Source organism: Oikopleura dioica, chromosome XSR (genome assembly GCF_907165135.1).
Source record: "Oikopleura dioica chromosome XSR, OKI2018_I68_1.0, whole genome shotgun sequence".
Classification (NCBI taxonomy): Eukaryota; Metazoa; Chordata; class Appendicularia; order Copelata; family Oikopleuridae; genus Oikopleura; species Oikopleura dioica.
The window spans coordinates 5,256,434-5,273,544 of NC_137294.1; the positions used below are offsets into that span (position 1 = coordinate 5,256,434).

The following is a 17,111-nucleotide window of genomic DNA, read 5'->3' on the forward strand; positions in this document are numbered from 1 at the left end:
CGAGGACGCTTCTGACAAATTTTTAAGCGTTTAGAAATTCGAGAACATGGCGGGCAATTTCTGGCAGAGCTCGCACTGTCGCCAGTGGCTGTTGGAGCCACACGAGATTGAAAGCGAGGCAGTCAAGAGCGACCGCGAATACATTATGAACAAACTATACAAAGGCGAACGCCCGGATCTGGTGAACTCGGACGAGGCGGACGAGAACTATAGAAAGATAATCATACTCTTCGCAAACGTCATTCAAGCAATCGGCGAGCAGCTCAAGTCCAGACAGCAAGTTATAGCCACAGCAACAGGTAAAATTTTCCTCAGAACTTACTGATCCATATTATTTTGTAGTATATTTCCGAAGATTCTACGTTAGAAATAGCTTCTCATCGTGCGATCCTCTACTGATGGCACCTACTTGCCTCTTTCTCGCCTCCAAAGTAGAAGAAAGCGGACAAATATCGCAAAATCGGCTGATCAACGCCATGACTCAGATTGTCCGCTGCAAATTCCGCGATATTTTCCACATGATCTCCGACTATCCTTACAGAAACTCGTAAGTGAGACGTCTGATTTTAAGCCGTAGCAATACTTTTTAGGAACATTCTTGAGTGCGAATTTTACTTACTCGAGCTGATGGACTGCTGTTTGATTATTTACCATCCTTATCGCCCGCTACTGCAATTTCTACAAGACTTAAATATCAAAGAATCCGATGATCGACTATCGCTCATGGCCTGGCGCATCCTAAATGATTCCTACAGGTAAAATTCAGGGCTTGTCATTTTGGAGGAGTCTTCCTTGATTTCAATTTGTCATTTCGCATTTCATAGATCTGATGTAATGCTTCAATATCCTCCCTACATGATCGCTCTTGCTGCTCTACATATGTCTGGCATCCAACTCAACTACATGGACCGTCAGATTCACGGCCGACCAAAGCTTAGCGACTGGTTCGCCGAGCTGTCCCTTGATCTCAAACAGTTGGCGAAGATAACGAAAGAAATCCTGGCTATGTACGGCGTGTGGGCCAAATTTCCCGACGACCGCTCGATGGCGAAGCTCTACGATAGCATGCCGAAGGCTCAACCTGAGAGCAGGATTACTAGATAGACAGGAATCAACGTAAAGAACGCTTTTGCTAATAGGACGTTACTAAGGGAGGGTTTCTGTAACTAGAAAAAGAACCTTCTGTGATCCGCAATGAGACTCAACAAATCGTTGGAGGTCATCTCACCTCCCAGCCTAGTCAGATGACTTAGCAAACCCTTGGTACTCCCGATTCCGCTCATCTTCTCACTGCTATCTTCGTATTTCAACTCCTCCATTGCCGAAACCCGTCAAGCACACTTTCCTCATTTAGAGATCGGATGCTGGCAGTACTTTGGATTCTGGTGCTCTTTCCATTCTATCGACTCGTCAAAATACTTATTTTCCAGCGTGGCAAGGCTTGTACAATTGCGCAAAGAAGGGGCGGCAGTGTGAGAGTAATGGCCGTCCTTGGCTCGGGCGGCCACACAACAGAAATGCTCCGGATTCTCTCTGTCTTAGGTATTCACGGCTCTATCTATTCCCATATCAAATTCGCCATCAGATAACGAGTTCGGCCCTATCACAGTTGTCGTGGCCGATACCGATCGACAATCTACCTTCATGGCCAAGCAGAAAATAATCAAACCGTACAAACTCCAAGTCATTCCAAGGGCGAGAGAAGTAAAGCAAACCTGGTCAAGTACATTATTGTCTACTGCCAAAGCAATCTTCGCCTCAATCCCGGTCGTCTTCGACGATCGACCTGACTTGTTGCTTCTCAATGGACCTGGAACATGTATCCCCATTGTAATTGCTTCATTTTGCCTGCAACTGTTCACGAATCATGATGTAAAACTAGGTATGTGTTTTCAGTTTTTCTTGCTTTGACCTGACTATCTAGTCTTTGTCGAGTCATTCTGCAGGGTTGAAAAGCTCTCGATGACTGGAATGCTGCTTTATCCGATTGCCGACGTATTCTTCGTACAGTGGCCTCAACTTCTTCTAAAATACCCTCGCGCCATTTACCGGGGTCGTTTCTAACCACCTACTTACCCTCTTTACTGTCCTCTTCTTCGTCTGTAACTTTTACTGCTTCCATTGTTCAATAATATTTAAATTTCTGTACTGCGACGAACGCGGCCTTCATAAAAACTTACGTTAACTCATCCCTTTTAGAATGCGACTTTCCATTCGCAAGGCCAGCGCCGTTGTTGCCAACTCGGGCCTCATGAACGTAAGTACTCCTGGCAATACTCCTAGTCATGCCATTTCTAGACCGTTGCCTTCAAGGCTTCCGCCTCTGCTGCCGGTGTCAAGAACTGGAATGTTTCAGTCACTAATGTTTACGATCCGGTCGTCAAAGCTGGTTTGGGTGCCGTTGTCGAATTCCAGGACTTCATCCCCCACCGAATCCGAGGCCAGGTCTCCGATGCCACCCTTGAGAAGACCCTCGCTATCTTCGAGAAGATGCGGGCCGACAACGCCAAGGCCTACCAGATCAAGTAAGTCGTTCTTTGTTAAAATACTCTTGGATAAAAGTTTTAAGAAACACTCTTGGCCCAATCTTCCTTGAAGAAGCCAAGGCCATCGAGGCTGCCCGGACCGATGCCGTCCCTCGAATTCGACGAGAGAACCGAGCTCTTTCTAACCTCTACTACCTTTACATGGGTCCCCCACCAAAGATGACCGGCTCATCTCCCATCGAAGGTCACCGAATGTTGAACACCGCTTCCTGGATCAACCTTGTCGAACGATACCCACCAGTTGTCTCCATGCACGGTCACTTCAAGGACCAGGGGATGCCACTCAACCCCGAAAATGGCTGCATCGAGGATGTCCTATCCAAGGACCGAGTCTGGCCCCACACTGGAGAGCCCGTCCTTGAGGCCGTCCACGGTGCCTGGGCCGGCGAATTCTTCTTTGAGGGTAATTAATTGTTTGTACCCTAAAACCAAATTCTTATTTTTACTATTAGGAGAAGATGCCGCTGGACAGACTGTCCGAATCCCAATCCAGGCCCCAGTCCCTGCCAACGTTGAGACCGGTAATACAAAGTATTGTTTTAGTCATTTTTAACCAGTATTTTAGTCCAGGCTGATGGCGAGACCGCTGTTACCACCGTCTCCCCAGCTACCTCTGGCATCACCGAGGCTAGCTTCATCACCAACGATGCTGGCTTCCCCCGATTCACCCTTGGTCCAGTCTACGGATGGCTCCAGGGCGCCGGTACTCCAAGCCAGCAGGCTGCTGAGTATGCCGCCAATGCTGCCGTCCTCGACAAGTTTAACGGCTTCCAGTCCTTGGTAAAGGGCCATTCAATCTAATAGAGCTAACGATGAAATTCCATAAGAATTTTTCGGCAAAAAAATTTTTTTGTGAGCTATCAGCATATTCTGAAAGCCCGTATCAGAATTAGTGGAATCCCCAAATTCTAGCACTTGATGACGTCACGATGACGTCATCACTGATGATTGAAGGTCCAGAACCGCGGAACCTTAGGTACGCTTTTTGAAGACGTTTTTGTCGAAAAAATAATTTTTTTCTTTGCAGGAGGTTGTTCAGCATCGAAAACTACACGGGAATCCGGGTTCGAACCGGCCATAACCAGCCGGTCATTTTGGCGGTTCAATTTGTAACCGGTCGGTTCGGAAAAATTCTTCCGGATTCCCACGTAGTTTTTGATGCTGAATAACCTCCCGCAAAGAAAAAAAATTGCTTTTCAACAAAAACGTTCTCTAAAAGCGTACCTAAGTTTCTAGGATTCTTCACCTTCAATCATCAGTGATGACGTCATCGTGACGTCATCAAGTGCTAGAATTTGGGGATTCCACTAATTCTGATACGGGCTTTCAGAATATGCTGATAGCTCACAAAAAATTTTTTTTGCCGAAAAATTCTTATGGAATTTCATCTAACGCTACATCTTTCAGGTCGCCATCAAGCCAGCCACCGTCAACACCTTGACTGACTTGTCTCCCTTCTCCCCCCGAAACGCCGCCAAGTTCAACACCCAGACCCTCTACGGCCGATCCAACTACGTCAAAATGGTTTTCACCATGGTCTTCGTAAGTGCACTCTATTTGAATAGCTCTTGGCCGTCAATTACTCTTCTAAAAATTCTATTTTAGTTCCTCCTTGTTTCCAACGTCTAAATTCCATCGAAATCGCACCATATTGGTGACGTTCATGAATGAAAAATTCTATTTATTGCGAACCTGCAAAGTTCAATTCTATTGTTAATGGTCCGCTGCAACCTTGTTGTCATTCGACTCCCAACTAAAATTATTTATTGTTCGCATAACTACATGTTTCGCTGAATAAAACATAATGGACCAATAGTTCATAAAAATCAAACTCTTGTGTTTCATTCTCAAAAGACATTAAAATTACAATAAGACTCGGTCATCATTTTCGCGTGTAGACGCAAATACGTGTGTAAATAAATAGACCGGCTGAGAATTCGTCCTTTGGGAGAGTTGTACCGAGAATATTTTCATCTTCTGCCAAGTCTGACTGAAAAATCTTCAGACAGAATCGTTAAAATGGCTCAGAACAACTTGATTTCGCAAGCAGAAGATTTTGCCGATGGAGTTCTTCGTAAAACGAAACACATCTTGCCCCATATTGCGCGATTATTCCTTGGTAAGCATACTACACTTTTATCACGGTGTGATATTGCTCATTGGATCGTGGGTTAACTATTTGACTATTTCCATCTATAATTACTGTTGATTTTAATCGGGATCCTGGCTAGTCAAGATTATTTTTCAATTGTTCTTCTCTTAGTTTCGACATTTATCGAGGATGGCGTCCGAATGTGGTTTCAGTGGGGCGAGCAGCGTGACTACATGGCGTCGAGTTGGGGTGCGGCAGCTTTTTAGGTATTGAAGACAGTCTTTATCCACGTGTTTTATAGAGATTTAGGGTCTCTTTTTGTCTTTTTGAACCTCGTAGTTCAGCTTGGGGCGTCTGGCATGGTTTTGCTACGGGTTAAAAAGCACGCTATATAACTGGATCGATATCCATGTATGATCTGGCTTTCTAACCCATTCAAAGGCCCGAAAACATGTCAAGGAAGCTTGCTTTTCGCTATTTTTCATCATTATTCTTCAAACCGTCGCTTACAAAATTCTGTTCGACATGAAATTCCTTGCGCGCAATCTTTCTCTTTGTGGAACCGTGTGTCTTCTTCTGGCCGAAGTCATGGGGGCCGCTTCCACCATGTTTGCCGGCGTTCCCACTCTCGACGACAATCAGTCCCAGAACTACCTTCAGTTATCTGGTAACGCAAGGCCACCAAAGCATGAGTCTTCAGCTTCGTTTTTAGGTCGCATCCTGCTCATTTTTATGTTCATGACTCTCCTCCACTTTACCTTCAGTCTCAAGGATCTCCTCGTCAACTGCGTCGGCATGGGCCTGATGCTTCTCGTCGCCGTCGGTTACAAGACCAAACTCGCGTCCATGGTCATGGTCTGCTGGCTCCTCGCTCTCAACTGCATTCTCAACGATTTCTGGCGTCATAGATCTACTTCTATTATGTGGGACTTCAAGAAATACGATTTCTTCCAGGTAAACAATCGTGTTTATTTCGATCTGAGGTGGTTGAAACCCGGCGATAGTCTTTATCAATGATCATCAGTCAACGCAATATTTCAGGCTCTTACTGTCAGCGGTGGTCTTCTTTTACTGACTGCCTTCGGTCCCGGGGAGTCTCCATCGACAAGAGAAAGAAGGACTTCTAGACTACGTTTTCTTCACTAACAGTCCTTCTACTGCTTTTACTGAACAGTAACCTAATCGAACATATCCCCGGGAATCACTAGTCTAGCGAGCACCTCCTTTATTTCAACATTTAACTATTTATACTCATTTGGTGTTGGCTATCCCAGATCTATACGCGATACCAAAACTAGAACTATTTAATTTTCCGAATGTCTTCAATACCTTTTATTCGGTCGACTTTTGTAACATTTAGGCCGAAACAGCTGTAACCGTCAAGTTGCGTACATATCTAAGTTGAATTTTCGGTGCCCATCTCCATTAATAATGTGCTGCTTTGACCCCTTGAATGTCACATTTCATACTGTACTACTCATCTCCTTCGTAGAGCTCTCTCTACATTCTCATTTCTATTCCTGCTTTTCATTTCTAGTTTACTTTTCCTCCAAGTAGTCCTGAAGTACCATGAGAGACAAATCTACACCTAATTTAAATATGTGCGAAAACAATGTGCAATTTCTTGAATTAAACTCTCAGACAACCAAAAAGCAAACTGACGGCATATTTCCGCCGTGTTTTAAAACAGGTAATATGTCTTGAACTTTCAATAATATTTCATTTAATCTCGATAATATCGTGCAGGCTGAACGGGTCATCGTTTGACAGTATATTCTCACTCACAATATTCAAACAGAAAATCAATCATATCATCAAACATACAAATCACAGTTTATCAAATAGAAAACACTAACTACACTCATTTTTCGCATACTTATCAGGGGAGGAGTTCACGAGCAGCTGCGGATAGGATAAAATACGTGTGTTGGTTTTTTGAGGGGAAATGAGAAATCGAAAGCTGCACGTTCAATTATTTACTCTTTGGATTCTTAGTCACCCGAAGCAGAAAGAGGACAGTGTTCGCAAAGGAGGATACAGTTAGAGTTTACTAGTGGCGTATTATTAGACAGCTGTTGAACAACCAGATTCTCCTTCGCAAGCATACAGTTACAGTAAGTGCCGCGTTTTACAGATAGCACGCCCGTCTCGCATTCTTTTTACAGTACAATTGTAACACAATTATGAAAAGAGCAACATTCACTCGATGGGCGGTCGATCTGTACTAGGCAGTAGTCTCACTGTAGTTCCGTTTTTTTGTTAATCTTATCACCGAAAGATAGAATGGGTAGCGGTAATATCAAAATTAAAAGGTAAACTTCCTGTGTCAGGGAAGAGGATATAAAGCAAGTTTTTTCATCAGAAATAAAGAGAAGTGTTTTTCTTTATGAATTATGGCGCGCTTGAAGGATCACCTTTAGAGACTTTTGGCGGCATGTCGTTTAGCTTTACGATGACGCTGGCATGCACGGGTTCTGGGCTTGGACTTTTCTCGCCTTCGCTTTGCATCTATAAAAACGCGATTTCATTCTTTTTTCTCAATAGTGTCAAGCGCTCGATCGCTGAGACCAGCGATTAAAGCCCTAGTCCATCACGTACCTCGGGATGATCAAGAACGGCATCTGGGTCCATTTCCGCCTGTTTCCTGCCTGTTTTTTCGATGCGTTGCATTGTGTAGGGCAAAATCGTAACATCAAAATGGTGCGGCGGCTGTCTCATGATTAGGTCGTTAATTGTCTTTCCGCGGATGTTTTTCGCCGGGCCTGGAGTCGTCAGTGACCGCTTGCGTCTGATAAACTCCTAGAGCTATGTTAGAATGCGTATTTAGTCAAAAACGGTCCTACTGGCGTCAAAAATCACAAAATACTTACTCCTCCTTCATTCCCGTCGCTGATGCCGCGTTTTCCGGCGTTTGACAAAAGTTGAGCGCGCCGATTGTGTTGCTGCCGGCCCATCTGTCGCAGGTTCTCGTGTTCTTGCATCTTCTCCGATTTTCTATTTCGCAGCGCCTGAAGCGAGTCTGGTTATCGCTTGGGCACAGTGCGTGAGTGTTGTGTAACGAGCACGCCTGCCCAAATGAAAAACAAATGGATTAAAAAACACTGTCAAGCCCAGAAGTAATTCTTAAAAATCTCTCGAAAAGAGTCACCTGGAGTGTTCTTGCTGCACTGATCCAGAGACTACGCTCATCAATCGGCAAGTGATGCGAGTTGACCAGACCTTCGTATCTGTTCATCTGCACACTAAGGGCAAAATCATAATCTAAGGAAGCAACAGGGATCGGGTGTCTAAATTTGCGCGACCTCTCGGGGTTCGAAATTGAACTGGAAAGAGAGGTGTAACTGAAATCTTCACAACAAGGCAATTAACTCGTTCTCCGGGATAATGGGCGCTTACAGTGCTCGAGAGACAGGAATGCCTGTAACGAAAGTCGAGGAAATCTACACACGCTACGACTTTTTGACCGAATGCAGCGATTCGAGAGGGACAATGCGGTGATTCGCTTTCAAATAAGATTTTTATTTCAATTCATGATATTTCAACTCGAAAAGTGACTTTCTCATCTTTGCTTTCAGATGATCTTGATGCTACGCCCCGTCTCTCTAGTATGAAGTATTTACAATGAGCGCGTGCTTACTTGAGCTGCGATTCATCCTTGAACTGCTCCGCGGCGAGGCAGAGGAGGCTTAGGTTGTTGTCGTTTCCGCTTCGGCCGTGTTCGACTGGGCTTCTTTCTTGATCTTCCACTGGTTTCTCTAGGACGTAGTCGACATCCATCGCATCTTGATCGGAGAATCTGAATCCCAGCTCTCGATTGCTCTTGGCGCTTGATTTGCTCTCAGTGGCGACCATAGCTTCCGGATGATGATGACCGTCTTCTTCGTTCCCTGGCGGGTGGATCGTTCCTGACTCGGGAGGCGGCGGCGGGGGTTGACTGCTCTGCACACGCTGCTGAACGCACGCGGCGCTAGGAAAAAGCTCTACTGCGCGGAGGAGAGGGAGATTGTGCGCTTAGGGGAATGCTCGGCAAGTGTGGCTCCAGCCATAGTCCGCGGACGACTCTCTTGGCCTGATGCGCCTACACGGCACGGAGAGAGCGTGGGCGCTTCTCTCCCTCCGCCGCCAGTCCTTGCTGCTTCCGCGCCAATGCGGTGACCACCGCCGCGCTTAACCTTAACAGCTTAGTCCGTGTCCTTCCTTGGGCCAGGAGCCTTCTCCGTGCGCGGGGGCCTCAGCGACTCCCTCACCGAAAGTAGCGTCTTGCATAACTTGTATTTACACAACAGAAAAGGAGTTACATAATTACTTGCAGAACTTTGGCCGAATTGTCGCACCCAGTTTAGCCCAGCCTGTGCCCTCACAGCTCAGAGCCTTCACGCTCTGAGCGCGTGTTATCAGCGTGCCACCTCCTAAGTTCACCTATCCGCATCACCCAGTTGTTGATGTTACAAGCCAGGGCTTATTCAGCGAGTTAACTTCAGTTGAAACAAGTGACAATCATTTTATTAAGTTTCGATTGAGAATGGTAAACTAAAATTCATATTCAGCGACATTTTCAGCAAAGAATCAGTGGTAAAGAACGATGCGATTGGAACCTCAGGAGATGTTATCAACGATTCGTTATTCATGCTATGGTGGTTCATTGGGATTTTCTAAAGGTTGTTTGATTCAGACAATCTTTCCATAACATCAATTTACATTGCGAAGCAGACATTTACATTGAGCGTCACTACTCTGCCAAATATTTGACATAAAAATGGTAAAGACGAACTCAGTTGACTTGCTGTACTTTAGCATAGTACGTGAGCACGAGTTTCAGTAGATAACGTTTCCTGAATGAATACCGCTGAAATTCGCCGTTGTAAGTGCTTCGAAGTAAACATCGTCGAAGTACTCTCGGTTGAGAAAAATTGACTCAAGGATATGTTTGCTTATTGAGCACACGGACCATTCGCTATCTCGTTTCGAGAAAAAGGTCAGTTCCGCGAAGTCCTACAATTATCAAATTTTTGTCGGGAAGACATACACTTACGTTTAGGATCTTTAGGCCAATGCAAGGACTGCCACTTTGAATCGCTACTCTGAGGTCACGAGAGTCCCAAAGATACGTTTCCGCTTCGACTTGAAATAAAGCGGAAAAACTCTGAAGAGCAGCTGACACAACCAGACGATTGAGATCAGTTCTCTCATGAATCCATTTTAGCTTAGCATTATTTTCGCTTTGCAACAAGTCCCAGAAAGCATCGTCATTAATTGTTATTAAAATCGCGCCAATAAGACTCTCAAGTGTACTCTGAAAGATGATGTCAATTTTTACTTACATCCCTTTGAAAATTGATTGCCGGCTTACCAAATCTCTCGACGAAATTGAAGAGGAAGAAAGTATTCGCCGAAGATCGTCTTGGTAAAATCTTAGACCGAGTCTTTTAAGCAAACTTCGAATATTTGAAAGAAAAAAGAAAAGCACCGATTTCTTGAAGATTCCAGAGCCACTCTAACATCCATTGGAATATAATGCCAGTCTCCTGGAATCGTTTTTCGAGGCGCTTCTGGTATGTCCTCCTCAACTTGATAGTAGCCAGTTGACTCGGTGACAACAGGTGCAATTTGGTTAATTTTCAGAGTTTGACCATGCTCAGACTCATTGTCTTCTAGATATTCAATGAAAGCGTCGGCTAAAGAAGCCGCAAACTTCGGCCAGTACCAATCCATTTCTTTTCTATTCACAAGTTTTCTCTCCTCGGCAATCACTTGTTCATTTAGCACGGACTTCCGCAACATGTTCATTTCGTTTTTCACCGTAAAGATCTCTTAGTTGAGGATTATATAAGTACAGAAACAAAAAATTGTAAGAAATATCTAAAATCTCTGTCCTATGAAATTAGACAAATAACTATCCGAGTGTTTGAAAATAAGCATAGCGAATTCATTTTCATTCTCTTTTGCTAGCCAGCTAACGCCGGGTGAGGCAAGCGTTATTTTGTCGGCGATAAGTGCCGCAATTTCTGATGACTTTTTGTCGAATACAGCTTTTTCAGTGGAGTTGATGTCTGTAGCAAAGATGTCGAGATTTTGAAATCGGCGAATCAAATGGATTTTTGCCGTGGTTATAATTTGATCTTCGTGCCTGTTTTAGGTCTGGAAATCTTGATCATATGATTTGGGGTCCATGCTCGCAGATCAAAACTGCCTTTTTTCGTCCACACATAAGGACTTTTGAAAATAGACGATGTTATAGCGTTTATGACGCTAAAAGGCAGCCATCGTAATGCAAAGTTTCTATTTTGGCCGATCATTTTTTGAATTTGCTGGGCGATGAATTTCATCTTTAAGATGAAGGAAGTAAACACTATCATGACGATTTCAACTGCAACAGGGGCAATAATTTCAGATGCGTAGAATGGTTCGTTGACAAGAACATTTTGAGTGATCAATCTCAAGCAGAGACTCAGAAAAATCGCAGTGCCGTACCAAAGAGGCTCGATCCATAGTACACGAAAGGAATGAAAGAGAAATATTCCCAGAATTGGATCTTCCGTTATACGGGTTTCGAATGGAGTTATTCCAGTGAAATTCCAAAGCTGATACAAGCAGATTGTTCCTTATCGGGCATGAGAGAAGATGAAGCTTTTGTATTGGTTGCGATTATCTTTTTTTGTTCATGTAAAAGCGACGTATGAAATTTATTCACCATTAGTTATTTGAGTACTAAGAGATTCGAAAAAGGTAAAGATCCCTCTACTGATTACCGCTCGATTTCAACACCTGCTATTTGCTTTTTGACCTGATTTCACTCGGCGGGGCATTATTGAAAGAGAATAATAAATATTTCGCATCATTTTTACCATCTATCAGCGTGTGATTCGGGGCAGTATAAGTCTGGGTCCTTATTTTGATTTCTATCATTCGATTAAAAGAACTCCAAGTGTGTTGGGGCTGATTAAATTAATATTTTCAGACATTTTCAATAGAGGATGCTCGCTCTTTATAAGATAGAAAACTACATGGATGCGAATGCCTGCACACAATCCAAGTCGGAAAGACTAAAACTACCAAAAGATGTATTTCGGTACAACCAAACTCTGGATATTTTTTCATGTCAACCATTCAGTGACTTCAAAGATGATGATAAGAGACTGCAGACCCTTCAATCTGCGCAGATGTCAACGAAGAATGAATTGCAGAAAACGGTTGCTAAATTGAGCTTCATGGCAGTTCATGAGCGCGAGATCAAGAAGGACAATAACCTCGATGAAAAAGAAAAAGAGAATTTCTTGAAGAAACGATTCAAAGAGAAAAAGAAACTTAAAAAGGGCAGAGAAAGAATGAGAAAAGAAATAGATGACCGAGAAAAGAAAATTCGAGCACTGGAGAGCAAAATGTACCGTACACTATCTGCCTGAATTTACTCACTGCCTTATGGAAAGAAAAAAGTATTGACATAATAAATAATCCCATCCCTGGTAGAAACTAAAGCCTGTTCTGTCGATTAGACAAAGTAGGCCAATTGACCGCTAATTGTGTTAAATATACGGTATATTATATACCGCTTTGGTCAGAATACGAATCACGCCCTCTGCTGACCCTCTATAGCAGTATAAAAAAGGTTCCGGCTTTTAGCTCTTTGCCCGTTCCTGGAAGTATGAAGTCAGTGATCATTTGTCGTAGCCATCCCGTTTCTTGATAAACAATAGCAAAACAAACAGCGTTGAATACAAGCAGGACTCCGACTATTGATTTAAAAACGATTTCTCGCTGTAGGAGTTTTCCGAAAGACCGGTCGGTTTCTGTTGCGCCAATTACTATCATTGCAATTAATAAGAGGAGAGGAATTAGAACGTGGCGTAGCTGGGCGAATCGTGTTTGTTGTTGGAAATTTATTTCTTGCTTGAGCACTTGAAAACAAGGAAGAGTCAGAAAGAGATAATCGACCACAGCCAAGTTCCAGACATAACAAACCAGGAAAGATGTCCCCACGAAAAAAATCATCTTCATTTTTAAAATGATACATCCTATTTAATATGGTTCACAAGAATAGTTGATGTCCAAATATATTTGTGCCAGAGTAAACTGTGGACCAGAACCTATTAAAATAACTGCCAGCAACGTTGTCTTACTCAGATCTATTCCTCGATTAATCGCACAAGTCCTCCCACCGAAAATCAGTCTGTCGATCGTTTCGAGAATGAAAAAGCCTAACGAAATCGTCGCGGGTACCAACGAGAGAGTGTTGAGTGATGGAACCAATAGAGGAAATATAATTGCAAGAACGTCTACATAAGTTGTCCACGTCGTAAAAAATGTGGAAAATATAAACTGGATCGTGCCCCAAGCATACGCGAACATGGTTATCGTTACTCCCGCCAGAGAATTGATGGCTTCTTCTTCGTTTTGAGAATAAGTCATTTTGCAGAGATGAATGCCAGTTGAAGCTGGGATAAAGTGAACAAAGAAGTAAAACCAGACGCCGATAAGATGTTCTATTTTCAGTCCGCAGGCGAGACCACTACAATTCGGTCGTGGGATCGGATGTTGGAGGATTTCTGTCTCGTTTGAAATTTTTGACCAGCCAATCCACTGATCAGCCCAGAATGTATAGATCACTTTTGAGAAAATCCATCCACCTACGATTATTCCCCGAAGAATCACATTAAGAGTATTCCTAAGTAAGATTTTAACGAGTACAGTACTCGAAGTACGCATGTTAAAAATAGATTGATGAATTGATCTGCTAAAATCTTTCCTCGGTGGAAAAATATCCGTAAAAATTTCGGTGAGCTTCTTATGCGGTGATGATTCATCTCCTGTCTGCTTTCTTTTGCTGTATAAATTCGACAGGAGTCCGAAGAGAAAAATACAGGAAGCTCCGATCGCTGAGGAAATTCCAGCAATTTGAAAAGGATCGATGATTAGAACGTTAGTCAATTTGAGACTGAATGAAGCCGGAATAGAAATATATTTTTTGTGATAAAAGTGTTCTTTCTATTCCTTAAACTTGAATGATTATCGGAAGAAAAACTAAAATTGCTGTGGATATTTGGAGAACATAGTGTTTCCAATTAAATGAAGGTTCCGACCTTTGAGATGTCTTCTTAATTGGATAAACAAATAGAATGTATTTATTTCTAGTGAGGAGACTCATTTTGTAGAGAAAACGCTTCCTGACGCCACAGTAGAACAGTAAGCAGTATTTGATGACTCTCTGGACTTTTGGATTATCCATAAAATTCTCTTTAAAAATCAACGATTTAGACTGCAACGTCGAGCGCGGTTTTGTTCGGCTGAGTTTTGAAATTCAAGTGCCTTTTAGCCTAAGTGCCAAGTTTTGTTTCGAACATTGCCGCAGTGAAGACGGACGATTTCTAGTTTGCATAAGAACGCGCTTGAGTGAGGATCTTTTTATTAGAGGAATATCGACAAGGGCAGGATTCTCTAACAGCAGTCAGATTCTGTACAGGAGTGACTTTCTGCGAGCTGAACTCTTTTTTGGCTTCGCGCGTCAAATCACGGAATATCATTATATAATTGGTATGTGCAAGTGCGTCTTCGTTGATTTCAAGGCTTTCCTTGAGTCTTGCTCCTTTTAGAGCTCTCGGCTGGACTCGTCCACTCCTCGATTCCCAGCTCGTGTGCACTCTCTTCCAGTGGCCTCCAGAAGGTATCGCGAGTGCGCGGGAATGCGCGGAGCAAGACATTGAATAGAGGTAGCACGCAATTGCGATGAAAGTTGAACTGCTGCTGCTCGCGAGGAATTTCAATTTCGCTTTGAGGAATATTGAGTGATGTTGCCAATTCCTGAACAATCAGTGAATTTCCGAAGAAAAACCGAGAAATACCTTTTCCATGTTCATTTCTTGATAAAGTGAGTCCACGATTTTCTGAGCAATCGGTTTGGGGCGGACTTCGTTCGAGATGTCAGCGCATTTTAGAAAAAGCTTGAGGGTTTCGTCGGTGCTGAGCGAGTCTTTTTTGGAAGCAGAAGCAATGAATTCTGGCTGCTTGGCCATATCCGTGCAAAGGATTAAGTCTTTGATCCTTCTTAGCAGATTGCTCTTTCTTTAACAAAAATTAAATCTCACTTTCTTACAAATGTTTGGCCATACTTGTCCAGGACATTCGTGAAAATGTCGTTGTCGCGGTGGTGGAGAATCTTACACAGCGTTGAAAAATGGTGATGCTCCAGCGTGCCGGAATCCCCGTAGAGGATATACAGAGCGTCGCACGAGTTTTTGAGAAAGCTGTTCGCAACTCCTGGGTGGTCTCCCAGCGGGCTCACAAAAGCTCTACTCTCTATATTTTTTTAGAAATTCTTCATGAACCGCTTCCTACGTCGTGGCAAATGGCGGCGAAGATGAGCACACCCCAGGAATCGAGGTCCAGGTGCAAGTCGGATTTGAGCAGCTCGAGCAGCGAATAGACGATTTGCGTCACACAAAAGGCATGTCGAAAGTTGTGATAGGGATTGGCTGATAAGAACGGTTAGACCACGCTGGGCTAGACCAGAGCTTTGGTGAAGTGTTTTCAAGTACTTCTTAGGAATTTTTACCTCGATAGTTGGACTTGACTGTGAGAAGGAAGTGTCCCAGCCGATCCGTGGAAATCTTCCAATGGCTTATGACGCCCGCAGTATCGAGCATCTCTGTGATAACGGACACAAGACCATCTTCATCGTACGAGAAGATAGGAAACTCCACCGAGGTGAGCTCGTGACTGTGGCCGTTTGAGTTCTCCTCTTCCTAAAGGAACATTAGCTGTTTGAATGTGTTGAGCCCACTGATAAAAATTGAAATAATGATCAGTTTTTGGATCCGTCGAGAGAGCGAGAAAATAAAGAAAGGCGATCTATCACTTCTTTGATCTGACCGTAAACACGATTTATCGCCTCTCGCTCTTTTCAGATCTGTTAAGCTCTCTTTCTTCTTTCGATGGGAGTGCATTCTACAGACATTTAAAGTTAGACTTTCATTAAATTATACACCTAAATAAGGACCTTCTCTCTATTCTAACATTTTCTAGTCATCTTCTAAGCTACAGAAAGAAGCAATTAGACCGAAAAAAGACAAGAGCCAAAATGTGCCTTGTCATCGTTATTTCTAGCTTGACGAGCGATTTAATTATAATAATCACACCTCTTTGGTCGATTTACTTCCGGGCAGTAGTGGCGGCTCTGTGGCGTCTTCCTGCCGGCCCATTCCTCCCGGATGGGGTCTCTTGAGAGTTCCTTTCTTTTGTTGTTTGGTAGATCGATTTCCTTGTGGCGAGGGCGATGATGCGGGGCGAAAATCAATTCTTCCCAATTTAGCCGATTCAACTCTGAACAATGCGCCAATTAGTTAGACTTGGATTTCAATTCAAAAAAATTTAAAAGTCTGTGAAGTGCTTCGTGCTCTATGTGTTTCGCGCAGGTGCAGCCTGGTGCAGACTCTGTCTCTGCGATTTCAAAGCGATTCGACTCCCAAACTTGGCCTGGCTCTCGTGAACCGCGGGTCTGCCTCAAGTGATGAAATTCAATAAGCTAACAACTTTAATGATGAATGGAACTTACTCTCATCCTCCTCCTTTCCCGATTCCGAACGACCTTTTCCAACACAATTATTATATAAATCTCTAAGAAATAAATGTTAATATTTCTCAGCAATCAGAATAATTTTTTTGGCCGATGTTCCTACTTTAACTTCATTACTTCTTTATATTACAGTTTTATGCGGCTGTCCGTACTCGATCTCTACAATAGTAAAACGAGCAAATCTTCCGCGTGGTCGCTTTCGACTTCTTCAAAAAATCGATTCTGAAACGTCACTTTCTCTTTTTTAGATTGCTCAATCTTTATGTTTAAAATACCTCTCAGTATATATTAAAAGCAAAGATAGAGCTAATTGTGCGAGAGAAAGAGAGAGTATTCTGACGCCTAATCATAATTGTAGATATGGGATTGAAGTAACTGTAACTTGCGACAAAGAAATTCGAGGTAGGACTTGACGCTGGCGTGGACTTGGTTTTGGCTAACCTGGCAACGACTCGCCTAGGGCAAGGTCTTCTCCGTCCGTCAACCGAAGCAATAACTGGCAGTGACATTTCTCTGTCTCTCCAGCGATGAATAATTCAGCAGTAGAAGAACAGTAGCCCGCGCGGCGGCAACTTGGCTACAGAAAAAACGTCACTTACACGCTCTGGCTCTAACTCCAGCCGTAAAAATTAGTGAGCTGGCCATTTGCACGGTCACAGCACGTTATTTATAGTGAGCGAGTGATACTCCTGCAAATTTTTTCCACTTTCAATTTTCCCCAGGAAGAAATCAACGTCAGCCCAGTCGGGCAAGCGTCATCGCTGGCCGTCATGGAAAAGGCTAATTTGGGAGCTAGAGTCAAGCCCGAGCCAAGCCATTCCAGCGCTATCGTTATTCTCTGCCCATTTTATAATTAAGTTTTATAAGTAAATAGCCGCATGCAGCTCGCCAGAAGTATGAGATTTTC

The 17,111-nt window shown here is 43.4% G+C and overlaps 7 protein-coding genes across 7 annotated transcripts; 5 read left to right on the top strand and 2 right to left on the bottom strand.

Annotated features, from left to right (window-relative positions):
• The first annotated feature begins 21 nt into the window (after positions 1 to 21).
• Positions 22 to 1,112, top strand: LOC145709520 (cyclin-C-like). Its single transcript, XM_081787208.1, has 4 exons — positions 22 to 299; positions 343 to 547; positions 591 to 755; positions 825 to 1,112. The coding sequence occupies exons 1-4, from the start codon at positions 47 to 49 to the stop codon at positions 1,102 to 1,104; spliced, it is 903 nt and encodes a 300-aa protein (XP_081643334.1). The 5' UTR covers positions 22 to 46; the 3' UTR covers positions 1,105 to 1,112.
• Positions 1,113 to 1,354: 242 nt separating this feature from the next.
• On the top strand, positions 1,355 to 2,148 carry LOC145709529 (UDP-N-acetylglucosamine transferase subunit ALG14-like). Its single transcript, XM_081787217.1, has 3 exons — positions 1,355 to 1,542; positions 1,586 to 1,882; positions 1,925 to 2,148. Exons 1-3 carry the CDS (start codon positions 1,362 to 1,364, stop codon positions 2,062 to 2,064), a joined length of 618 nt encoding a protein of 205 aa, XP_081643343.1. The 5' UTR covers positions 1,355 to 1,361; the 3' UTR covers positions 2,065 to 2,148.
• Positions 2,149 to 2,188: 40 nt separating this feature from the next.
• On the top strand, positions 2,189 to 4,375 carry LOC145709514 (uncharacterized). The gene is made up of 7 exons (XM_081787201.1): positions 2,189 to 2,257; positions 2,299 to 2,525; positions 2,570 to 2,949; positions 2,999 to 3,067; positions 3,112 to 3,326; positions 3,954 to 4,088; positions 4,152 to 4,375. The coding sequence occupies exons 1-7, from the start codon at positions 2,201 to 2,203 to the stop codon at positions 4,173 to 4,175; spliced, it is 1,107 nt and encodes a 368-aa protein (XP_081643327.1). The 5' UTR covers positions 2,189 to 2,200; the 3' UTR covers positions 4,176 to 4,375.
• Positions 4,376 to 4,511: 136 nt separating this feature from the next.
• LOC145709542 (surfeit locus protein 4-like) lies at positions 4,512 to 6,292 on the top strand. Its single transcript, XM_081787231.1, is given in 6 exon segments — positions 4,512 to 4,665; positions 4,810 to 5,012; positions 5,080 to 5,305; positions 5,351 to 5,592; positions 5,680 to 5,725; positions 5,728 to 6,292. Coding segments are annotated over 6 exon segments (855 nt in total). The 5' UTR covers positions 4,512 to 4,565; the 3' UTR covers positions 5,766 to 6,292.
• Positions 6,293 to 6,394: 102 nt separating this feature from the next.
• Positions 6,395 to 8,684, bottom strand: LOC145709524 (uncharacterized). Its single transcript, XM_081787211.1, has 5 exons — positions 8,276 to 8,684; positions 7,787 to 7,880; positions 7,509 to 7,646; positions 7,237 to 7,437; positions 6,395 to 7,146 (listed from the first exon to the last, which is right to left on the bottom strand). Exons 1-5 carry the CDS (start codon positions 8,488 to 8,490, stop codon positions 7,030 to 7,032), a joined length of 765 nt encoding a protein of 254 aa, XP_081643337.1. The 5' UTR covers positions 8,491 to 8,684; the 3' UTR covers positions 6,395 to 7,029.
• Positions 8,685 to 11,471: 2,787 nt separating this feature from the next.
• Positions 11,472 to 12,041, top strand: LOC145708939 (uncharacterized). The gene is made up of 2 exons (XM_081786632.1): positions 11,472 to 11,707; positions 11,750 to 12,041. The coding sequence occupies exons 1-2, from the start codon at positions 11,613 to 11,615 to the stop codon at positions 12,039 to 12,041; spliced, it is 387 nt and encodes a 128-aa protein (XP_081642758.1). The 5' UTR covers positions 11,472 to 11,612.
• Positions 12,042 to 14,051: 2,010 nt separating this feature from the next.
• Positions 14,052 to 16,790, bottom strand: LOC145706833 (high affinity cGMP-specific 3',5'-cyclic phosphodiesterase 9A-like). Its single transcript, XM_081784280.1, has 7 exons — positions 16,646 to 16,790; positions 15,768 to 15,951; positions 15,185 to 15,374; positions 14,958 to 15,104; positions 14,742 to 14,898; positions 14,475 to 14,694; positions 14,052 to 14,433 (listed from the first exon to the last, which is right to left on the bottom strand). Exons 1-7 carry the CDS (start codon positions 16,711 to 16,713, stop codon positions 14,194 to 14,196), a joined length of 1,206 nt encoding a protein of 401 aa, XP_081640406.1. The 5' UTR covers positions 16,714 to 16,790; the 3' UTR covers positions 14,052 to 14,193.
• Between the last annotated feature and the right edge of the window lie 321 nt (positions 16,791 to 17,111).